We start from the raw sequence: 11,976 nt of genomic DNA on the forward strand, positions 1-11,976 counted from the left end.
TGCTTTAAAAAACTGAGAAGCAGTCTTCTAAAGAAGCTAAAGCTTTTAGTATCTCCAATAAACATAACAGTAAAATCAAGGTTATAGCCGACATATGCTTATCTAGATAACCACAATTTTAAAAATGTTTTTGAAGAGCTAAAGCTTTTTAACAAATTACAGAATTTTTCATAACTTTCTCTCCTGCTAACACCCCTGCTTCTTCAGTTTTTGTTGAACTGTTAGAACTGCACTATGGCCTAAATGGCACTTATAAATTTTACTTCATATTATGTCTTCTTCTTCTTACTAATACCCTCCCTGTTCCTTGGTCTTCTTCGCCGCTTCGATGATTGACATCATGCACCTCCCGAACTCCTCCAATATCCTCCTCTCAGCTTCCTCTTTTGATATCTGCTCCTTCTCCGCTTCCTCCGCTTGTGCGAGGAGGCACACGACCGTAGCTTCGACTACCTCGCGTGAGAAGAACTTGCCCACCGATCTGTAACAACAATTATTAGGAGTTAAGAGCATTGTGTTAGAGTTTGACTATTGCTAGTAATTTTTACTTGTAATGATATGAAACATGAAACTTTATATATTAGTTAATCTTTTTTTAGCTTAACTTTAGCTACTGATCTGTTGGGATTGTGTTTTTTGTTGGGATCTGTTGGCATTTGGATTGGTAAACAACCATCTTTACTAAACACTAAGATTATTATAAATGTGAAACAATTGTAGAGACTTGGATTATTACTTGTAAATATAATATTATGAACTGTTTTGGGAATCTTATCGTTTTTTAATAAGTTTCAAATAAACTTCTTTTTAAAAACAAAAGTTTATTCAAAGCATGCTTAAACAGCAAACTAGGTGTATATATTTTCATAAAAAATTTAAACAAACTTTTAGAAAATAACAATACTTTTCTAAAAGTTATTTTACAATTGAGTTTTTGAATCTATCAAACTCAAGTAAAACAATTTGTAGAAAAATATTACTATTTGTATGTTGTTTTAATAATTTTAAAATACTTTTTATAAAAACCATTTTAGTCCAAAAGCTAAGGTTTATTTACTGAACTTTTCAATAATCAAAATATTTAAATACAACTGTGTCAGTATATATTAAAAAAAAACAATTAACTTTGATCACATGTTTATATTGTTTAATGTGTGCTCATTTAAAAACAGTTTTGTTCAACATTCATTAAAATTTCAAAAACTAATTGTCTGATTAATGGAAAAATATTTTTGGAAATATTTGAACTTACAAACAAAAATTTAATGACATGCTTACAGTTGTGATGCGGTTGCAACTTTATATATAGCCACTTAAGAAAGTATTAGAAAATTTTTAATATATTGATGACTCATATATAAGTGAGATAGTTAATTTTTTTTTGTTTTGGTTAGAGCAAACACACTATAAGTATACTAGCTAACACAATTAAGTGTTTATATCTTACTTTTTACACATCATTAGTACTACTAAGTAAATTTTTACTAATATTAAATTATTTCAATATATCTGCTTTAATTTAAAAGCTTACTCTTCTTCATGATAACTATTAACTGTACTAAAGAATTTTATTATACTTTAGAAATGTTTGATTCAATTTAACTTTTTTTAACTAATAGTAAACTATTATCAGTACAATATAATAAAAACTTATAAATATTAAGCTTCAATTTAATCTAAACCACTTTTAAGGAATTTAAACATAGGCTATGTGAAAACAGCATTAAAAAAACTAACTATTTAAATAAATACTTTTAAATGTTTACATTTAACTTGTTTGATAAAGCACGTAATAAACAAATAAATATTTAAATGTGTTAATAGTAGTTGTGTCGACTCATAAAATAAATTAGTAAAATTTATTTTAAACTATAGTAAACTATAAAACTATTTTAGACAAAATAAAACTTTATAAATAATAACTTGTTTTTATTAACTTGTTCTATACTTTATCTAAGATTTGCTTTAACTTAAAAAATACAAAAACAACAATGCTTAAAAACAAGTTTAAACAGACATATTAAAACATAATTTTCGGTTTATTTGAAAAACTATTTTAACTTAATTTTTATTTAAAACATTTATCTTTGGTTCCTAAATAAACTAAAGTAATTCTTTCAGTAAATATTTTTCAGGGCCATTGAAAATTTTACTATACAAAGCTTTTTTTGGCTCTTAAGCAATATTTATAACGTATTGGTAAAAACTGAAACTTTAACTAGTTTAAATTAAAATTGTTAACCTTAAAAATCCATAACAGCATTTTTTGGATACATACATAATTTTACAGATCTTTGAATTTTAATACAGGTTTATCTTAAAATACATAGCAGTTAAGATTGTTTTTTTCTAATGTTAAAACAACTACTTGTTTTAGTAATTCATAACTATTTCTATACAATATATTAAACATATATAAAACAAACTTTGAGCCGCTGGTATTTAAACTGCTACTAGTAGGAATTCCGGTGTCATCTAACTGGTTGTTTATTCTTTGTATTGCTGAATTTTGTAGTTGGATTTTCCTGTTAATAACACGGAAACTTTTAAATTTAACACGTGTGTCAAGAAAGCAAGTTAAAGTTTTCTAAAAGTATACCACAAGGTATATGTTTACTAATTTCAACGATTTGTTCTGTTTTATTAGATATTAAGTAGATACACCTCAAAATTCTTAACCATGTTTTAGAACCGTAGCATGCAAATTTAACTTATTGAGATCATTTAAGAAGTTGTACAAAGTATTTTTTGTGTTTGAATATCATACTTAAGTACAACTTAATCAACTTGAATTTTATAGAAAATAAACCTCGTAGCGGCATCGGCTAGAATACCCAGGTTTGAATTGGACTGGCTGCTTGAAGATGTGAAATTGCTCTCCAAATTCTTGCATCCCACACACTTGCATTTGGATGTGCAAGGTATGCGCGCTTCGTAACACTCACAATAGTTCTTGAGGCAACCTATGATATTATAAAAATTTTACTGCTAAATTTATGCATCTTATGACTACAGTGTTAAAAAATAATTACTGTTAGGTATAAGCGCTTCGTAATATTTACAATAGTTCCTCTTTTGTATGTCCCTGTATAGCTTAACTGAAAGTACTACAGGGTTCGTGCGCGAAATTTTTTTCATTTAGCCTGACTGGGACCAATTTAGCCTGACATTTTTTCAAAGTAAGGAAAATCCCCTAAAGAAGTCATTTTAGATATTGGGGGGGTCTTGATTAGTACGATTGTAGTCTCCGACTTCAACTAGCTTTCTCTCAAAAACGTTTAGAACTTTAAAAACCTGCAAAAAACAACTCATAGCTTAATTACAACTCAATAAAAAAAGACTAAATTGTGAAAAAAGTGATTGACTCCCCCCTCCCCCCTTAACATAGCAAATTCAGTGATAAGTTTTAAATTAACTGTTATATCTAATCTATTACTAGTGTAAAAAATTTAATATATATTACTAAACACAATTGATCAATTTAATTAAACACTAAGAAAAAACATTATAACCGGAAGATTTATAATAAAATGACATGCATTGTCATGTTTTACTAAAACTTAAAATGAAACGCTTACACGAGTATTAAAATTCAAACAAACAGTTGTTAAACAAAACTGTAATATTTAAACTGTATTTTTTTTTTTGAATTTTCATAATTATGACGTATATAATCTACTCAAAACAAAATAATGAAGATTCTTAAATGTTTATTAAAGATCCAACAAAAGGTTTTAAGCATTTATTTTTACAAATACTGACTGATTTTGTCTTTAATAACTAAATCATTATTTAGAAATAAATTCACATCTCAATTTGATCTTAAAAAGACTTCTTTGTTCTTTTTAATCAAAAATTTTGAAGCATTTGAACTGAGAAAAACTGAGATTCTCAAATTTTTAAATAAAAAAACTGATTTAGCCTGACGTTTTTCAACTTTTTTCAAAAAAACTGATTTAGAATGACTTAGCCTGATTTAGCCTGACGCGCACGAACCCTGGTACTAACAAAATTTTAAGTTATAATATCTGATCTTTTACAATTGCACCCTTTTTGATGAGTTATTGCATCAAATAAACATAAAAATATTTTAACATCAAACCTGATCTTTTACAATTGCATCCTTTCTGATGTGTCCTGGCATCATCTCTTCCCCTACCTATCTTCGGTTTGAAAGCGTTAGGATTTCTTTCAAGGCATGTCTTGATCGCTTTGCTCCTTTCAGCCTAATAATATGAACAGTAAATTTGACAATCTCTCAATTTTTTTAATAATATTTTTACTAAGTCTTCTCAAATTGTCATAATGGTATTTTTTAGAATATTACAAAAAAAAATTTTCGGACGCACATATATAAATAAACAATAATGATATGCACATCTCAAGTATAATAAAACTTGAACTCTTCAATAAAGTGTTTACATATTAAAACTTTAACCCACCTCATGTTCAAGACAATTATGGCAATTGACGCAATTACAACCATCACAAAAGTGTCCGTTGGCGAAGCAATCGCAATACAACTTCAAGCACATCGACTTGGTACAGTTACAAGGCTTATGGGTCTTCATTCCTGATATTAATAAAAAATATTAAATTAATTAGTTATTCATCGTTAACTTATTTACTGTCTTTAATAAAATAAACGAATCGCGTTTTTTGTCACTTTCATTTATTTACAAAACTTTACTAAATGAAAACTCAAATAGAGTAATTATTGTCTCAACAAATTAACATTATATCTTCATACCTGATATCTGCGTTGCGTTTTCTTCCGCTTGATGGGGCTGGTGAGGAACTGCCTGGTGATGGTTGCCATGGTTACTGTATGGTTGTTGCTGGGGAGAATGCATGTTGGGCTCCTGCTTGATGAACGTGGTTAGTTGCTGGTGCTGAAAAAATGTTTACATAAAGCATGCATTAAATTGTATTTGTTTGATTTTTGTTTAGCTAGATGGTGGTAAATAAAAAAGACTAATATTGGACTAAAAAAGACTAGATTCAGACAATTTTATTAACTAATAGGTTATTGGTGACAATTAGGCATATTGTATTATTTTATTTTTTGGTGATCTTGAATAGTTGTATCTGAATCTTTGTTTAAATACAGAAAATTATAAGTATTTTAAGTAGTAATATTCTCACTGCATTTAATTGAGTTAATGTTAATTACTAAATATCAGTATATATTTTTTCTGTATTTATAAGCAGCCATAACTTTTAATTCAGAATCTCTAACCAAAAATTTATTGTATATATATTAGGTTAGTTGTTTTAAGTCATGTATCTAAAAGATATTACTATTTTACTTAAACTTTAAATGTAAAATGCTTCTATCCGCGGCCTTAATCTTATGCACTAACATAATTTTTGTGTGTAATCTTTAGAGCGTTTAAAAAAGTTGAATGATTAAGTTCGCACCAACTATTAGTACTATAATTAAAAGTGATATTATTTATACTAATAAAAAACGACTTATAAAAACTCTGTGGCATATGATTAATAAATTAAAAATACTTATTTATAATGACAAACTGTACATAAATCCTAAAATATTTTCTTATCTTAACCACAAAAATTTGTCTATTTTGACTTTTTTAATTGGTTTTCGTAAAAAAAATATACCAATTGAAATTATACATTTTTCATTTAGTTATTGAGGAGATTTTTATTAAGTACTGGTTAAACTAAATTTTTAGAGTAGATTAAATTGTACTTAAAAAAATGTAGTTTTTAATTATTGATATGTGAATTGTAAAAACTTTATGCAAAACTGAGAACAATATGCACTAAAAGTTTAAGGGTAATTAAATTTTTGCGGTTGAACACTTATCTTGATGTAAGTCGTAAAAAAGTCCAATATACGTTCAGCTATTGTTTTCAGTAGTAGTGTGTACAAAACATTAATCTAGTAGTAAACTATAAATATTAAACTATTAAGTACAAACTAAAGAAAAACCTTTAATGAATATATAATTTTATGCTTTAATAGAATATTTAATAAGGACTTTGTAAAAAGTTAATAATAAAATTTTTCTACAATATGCAAAAATTAAGAACAATTCCCAGGGTATATATAAAAACTCCTTGTAGTTTCAAAGCAGTCGTAGCACAACTAGAAAACATTACGCTAAATAGAACCACTCGTGCTAAAAAGTGCTCAAAATAAATTTCAAATGGTGCACGCGTTTCAACTTTAAAGCTTGATTGAACTTTAATAAAAACAAATTAAAAGATGCGTAGAATACTTGCGCACGCATAACTAAACAAATTGTACTTGGCGTAATTTAGCTATAACATATCTCGCGGCTTTCAAATATTTACTTGTTAAATAGTGGAACTGCAGTCATAACAAAAAAGTCTGCTATCGTAGAGCTCGTAAAGGTTACAGTGCTTTTGTACGTGTAGTCAAACAAAAATCAATACAAAAAAACATTAAATTTATGATTAGTTTATAGGCTTTATGAGAATTACAAGCTGAAACAATATTTAATACAACTTTTAATTTGTGTAAAAAAACTTCTAATATCTTATGAAAAATATTGAAACCAAAGTAACTTTGGGAGATTAGAATTAAAATACTACAATAAACGTAGTTGAATTAAAATCAGTACTAATAAGATTTATTTTTATTAATGGTTTCGAAAAATGTGTGTGGCTTTCTTACTTTCACATTTGTTTGCAATGCAAAACAATAAGCATAAACTTATTGTATGGAAAAAGGTGCTAATAAAATTTCAGGCAATGTATATACTTGAAAATTATTTTATTTAAAACAACATACAACAATAACTTTAATCAAAACATAAATTAGATTTAAAGCAACTAAAAGCTTTAATTATAAATCAAAGTCGCAGAGCTTACTGAATTTTGGTCGTGAACGTTTCGTAATTTAAAATTATCAAAAAGCTGCCTTTTTTAATAATTTTACTGTACTTCAATTTAAAATAAAAAATATTCAACTTGCACTATAAGTTAAATGCTCAAAAAGATGTAAAATGGTTAAAATAACAATTACAAAATGGTTAAACTGTTTTGATGTTCATTCATAAAATAACTTTAATAAAACAGCTGTCAAAAATTAGTAAACTTTATCAATTTGTTCGACCAAGTGAGCAAAATTTGAGTAATAAAGAAATAATGTTAACATCTGATAACTGACACTACTGTAAATATAAATCAATATCTGCCAAAGGTTAAACTAAGTAATATGAAACAGTAATTTCGTAAAAAAAAAAGAAAATTAAACGAAATACCTTATCTCAAATATCAGATTTAGTCAATTGAAAACTTAAAGTTAGACTAATTACAAGAATACCAATATCTTTTTATAAAATATTTAGAATGCACAAAATGAACTTAATTAAATGTTGATTTTTACAGCTACAAACTTGAATCATTTAATAGTAGAATATTATTTATTTAAGCACCTGATTATTTGAATCACTTAGCATTTAGTTACTTGGTTCATTTACAAAGCCATTTGATAAAAACGTGATAAAATATTTTAAAATCAAAACTGTAGTTCGTGAACTCTTTTAAAGCTTAATAGTCACATGTAAAGTTTTACTTCTTTTAAAAATAAATAACTTTCAAAAGCAATAACTTGATGTTGTTAAAACTGTATTTACTTATTCTAGAACATTACCAGCTCGTGTTTAATACAAACTAAATTCAAAAACTTAAATATATTGGCGGTCATTTTACTTCCAACACAATAATTAACTATCAATTACATTCATAAAACTTGGTTTAAAATAGTTCTTGCCTTAAAAGTAAAAGATTTTAGTTTGAAAAAAAAACTATATCAGGTTTAAATTTATTCTATCATTTCACTAACTTTAACATCATGGGGTGTTAATGTATTGTATTTTGCTTACACAAAACTATAAACAAATCAACTTAAAAAAAAACGATACTATTTGATTTTACTTATTGGTAAGTGAGTTAGGTTTTAGTTTAAGAATAATATTTCAACCTGAAAATGATTTGATTTACCCGTATTTTTTACCATTTGTTTATTATATTATAATAAACTACATTGATATGTTAACTTTGAATTTAAATAAAAAATTGTTTGTTGTACTTAGCCTGCACAAAAGTGCTATTAGACATGTAAACAATATAATTGTAAAAACTCAAATCTGATAAAAAGGTTGCTTATTGTTGTATTTGGCTTGTATAAATAAACTGTTGGGCATAATGTAAATAAAAAATAAATTACAGTAAAAAATGTGCAATTATAAACAATGTAACTAAAGTAATTATACAATATAACAAAAATACCTAGCAAAAATATTTTTCATTACTAAACTTTGCTTGCACAAATGTCTTAATTCATACAATATAACTAAAATAATTAGTTGTAATGTAAACTAAATCATTTTCCTGATAAAAATACTGTTCATTTTTGCATTTCAAACAAATGTGTTGTGTGGTACAATGCATATAAAACAACTATAAATAAAAGTTAAAATAAATACCTGATGAAAAGGCTGTTTATTGTTGTATTTTGCCTGCACAAACGTGTTGTTAGGCACGATGTAGTGTCCTGCTGTTGTTTTGAATGGTGCAGAAAACGTCGTTAACTTCTGTTGATAATCAAATAAATTGTTACAATAACAATCAAGCACATACTGTATCATTTCAAAGCATGCACGAGTTATAATATATATTACAAAAAATTCTCATATTACAATATTAAGCATAATTTTCGACACATTTTTTTCAGTTTAGTAACTCTGTTAAAACAGTGGGGAGAACGAAAATTTTGTGTGATTCATGACTTAAATGATAGTTTTTATTTAAAAACTTGTTTTAAAAAAAGTGTTTACAACATTTTCCACATGAGAAAAAAAAAGGTTAGTATTTTTCATTAAGTGGGTAATATTTTATATTTGTTCCAATTATTAAACTTGATCAGCTTTAAGGTATACGTTAACAACAAACTACAATTACCCCATCACTTATATGCTGAGGCATTATATTTGCTTTATTAAATAATTAAAAAATAAAATAATAACACATTAAAATATAATAAATATAAATCTAACCCCATCACTGGTGGTGCTGATATGCTGGGGCATTATCAACCTCGGCTGCTTGATCTGCTGCCTGGGCACCACTCTCACGTACTGCTGGCTTCCTATTGGTTTGTTCGTCACGTACTGGTTCGTGATTGGCTTGTTACTGAACGGAAGCTTCTGATTGGTTGCAGAGGGTTGGAAGGAGAGCTTGATGGGAATCTTGCCCGGCTGACCGTTTGCCTTGTTGTGAAAATATATTTTAATATTTATACCAATTTTTTTTTTAACTTTTTTCATGTTTTAAAGAAAAAACTAAATACAACCAACTTTCAATGAATGCCTTCGTTTTTATTTGTTTAGGCTTGTATTATTTTACCGAAGTAATTAATTTAGCCGCTAATAAACTGTAATTCTTTGCAATAATTACTTGCAGGAGCTAAAAAAGTATTCATATTAGGGCAAAAGTATGCTGTATACACAAAACTCACCATTCTGATATTGGGATTGGCTTTTGCAAAGCTAAACTTCTGGTTAGTTTTCACAAACTGGGGTTGATTTATAGTTTGGGGTTTGATGACCTGAGGCTTGCCATCCTGTGTTCTCTTCAAAACGCTAACGTTGGGCATGGTTAGTCTGACACTGTTCGATGGCTGTATAGAACAATAATAAGTGAACAAACAGTCATTTTTAGCAAAAATAACTAATTTTAACCAATGCCTGATTTAAAAAAAGATAAAACTTTTGAAATCTTTCAAAATAGCAATCTTATTGATTTAAGGTATTCAAACATCAATTCAAAAATCATTCTTAAAATTATTTTGTCATGCATGAGCACAATGATGAAAAATTTAATCAAAGATCTCGTGTTTCTTTTAATTTCAAAAACTTACATTGGGAACAGTTAGCCTGACGCTGTTTGTTGGCAACAACTGGTGGTTGTTAGTCAGTAACTGTGTGTTTGGTTTGACTGGGGATATGGGTATTTTGAAGCTGGTCCTCGGTGGAAGGTTGATTGTCTTCAGTTGCTGTGGGTTTATCTGGAGTGGTTAAATGTTTATTTAGGTGAATTTAGAATGAAATCAATATTTTCAAAGCACTCGCATCTAATATTTTTTGACAAATCAAAGCTTTACTGCAAACTAAAACTCAAGTTCAGAAAATTAAATCTTAAAAATGACTATTATTTTGTGTAACTATTTTTGGAATTTCCAACTTGACACCACCATAAAATTCTGTTAGAGATCATTTACATTTATTAAAAAACACAACTTGTTCAACATGCAAAGCATACCATCATATTATTCATGATGTTGGAAAAAATTGAAAAATCATGTTAATACAAAGCAAAGTATGATAACTTTTAAATTTAAAAACGAACGTGTTTAACAAAATTTCCAGGTTTAATGATCGTTGCCTTGCTGTTCGCAGTCTTGTTCATGAAAACTTTGACATTTCCATTACCACCAGTGGCTAGATTTGTGTTGATTCTGTTTGTGGTGGCAGTGTTCCCATGCAGTAACACCTATGTATACTTGAATTAAACAAAAAAAAAGATAACTTAAAATCTAGTTACTGGATAAAAAAAGATTTACTTAGCTATGAATAAAGTTGAATTAAAAGTTTTATAACGTTTAAAAAATGCTTTAATAAGCACATTCAGGGATTTTAATTTTTTCAGAAGGGTTTTAAGCCTTACAGAAATCTAACACAAATATATAAAAGTTACTGAGAATAACTAATAATAAAATATAGCAAATGCATTTTTGACTCAGTATAGGTAAGTTTGCAAAAAATCTTCTAGATCTCTTTTTTTTCTGTAATTAAGAAGACTTGTATAAAAAACCTTTAACAGTAACAAATCACAAAAATTCTTACTAAGATATTAGAATATTTTCAAAAACCAATAATATAAAAATTCAACTAATTTTTCCACGAACTGTTCATACCTGTATGGGAGAATTGTTTATGGTTATTTGTTTTGGCTTTCCGATCTTGATGGAACCGACCCTTATGGATGGCTTGATCAGCCTAGGGCCATTTTGCTGGGTCGGACCGTTCTGAACCACTTGGGCTGTGCTGAATCTGATCTGTTGCGGACCATTTGGTATTTGGGGACCGTTAGCCTGCAGTGTTTTGACTACTGGTTGGGATGGTACGATGGTCTGCTGCTGCTGTGTGATACTTGGCTGGGAACCTGGAGGTTAAAATAAATTTATGAAAATTGTAAATGTATTTAAACTTGCTTTTAGAAAATTTGCTCTTATGTGCTTTTCTTACTTTTTAAAATAAATTTGATTGTTTTTAAGTAAAAACAAGTTTGGGTTGAAAAATAATGTATGTATAAAACGAGCATTTGTTAATTTTAGAATTGTAATGAGTATTTCTTTTTACAAAACTAACTATTTTAGTACAAGATACACTTTATTTATACTTTTGTTATATATAAAACATACATAACTTTTTTCAAAAATTTATCATTATTAATTACCTTGTAAAGACACAACTGTTGGATTGGTTGCTTGTTGTTGCTGTTGAGGTGTGGAAATTTTTACTTCCGTTTCTGACATCTTACTTAAAATAACTTAAATATATGCATTCTATTAAATATGTGCTAAGTTTAATAATATACATATAACAGTAATATAAATAAATTTATATATATGCATTCTATAAAACATTTGTAATATTTAATATTATTCATATAACAGTATTAAAAATAACTTAATATATATGAATGCTGTAAAATATTTGGAAATTTTAATAATATTGATATAACAGCAGTAAAAGTAACTTATTATATGTGCATTTTATGAAATATTGAGAAAGTTCAATAGCTTTCACCTAATTGTAATTTAGCTAAACTAGTATTTGTTTAGAGCAGGGTTTCCCAAAGTGGGCCAAGTGGCTTCCTTGGGGGCCATGACAGAAATTTATGGGACAAAAGAGGGGG

The 11,976-nt window shown here is 27.6% G+C and overlaps 1 protein-coding gene across 1 annotated transcript; it reads right to left on the reverse strand.

The window, feature by feature from the left end:
- Positions 1 to 200: 200 nt before the first annotated feature.
- Positions 201 to 11,608, reverse strand: LOC145842674 (uncharacterized). The gene is made up of 13 exons (XM_082950146.1): positions 11,515 to 11,608; positions 10,973 to 11,220; positions 10,405 to 10,548; positions 9,917 to 10,063; positions 9,515 to 9,676; positions 9,054 to 9,266; positions 8,484 to 8,591; positions 4,751 to 4,892; positions 4,443 to 4,573; positions 4,103 to 4,226; positions 2,810 to 2,963; positions 2,427 to 2,525; positions 201 to 481 (listed from the first exon to the last, which is right to left on the reverse strand). The coding sequence occupies exons 1-13, from the start codon at positions 11,591 to 11,593 to the stop codon at positions 289 to 291; spliced, it is 1,944 nt and encodes a 647-aa protein (XP_082806272.1). The 5' UTR covers positions 11,594 to 11,608; the 3' UTR covers positions 201 to 288.
- Between the last annotated feature and the right edge of the window lie 368 nt (positions 11,609 to 11,976).

The sequence above is a fragment of the Thalia democratica genome, chromosome 8 (assembly GCF_965202585.1).
Source record: "Thalia democratica chromosome 8, ktThaDemo2.hap1.1, whole genome shotgun sequence".
NCBI classification, from domain to species: domain Eukaryota; kingdom Metazoa; phylum Chordata; class Thaliacea; order Salpida; family Salpidae; genus Thalia; species Thalia democratica.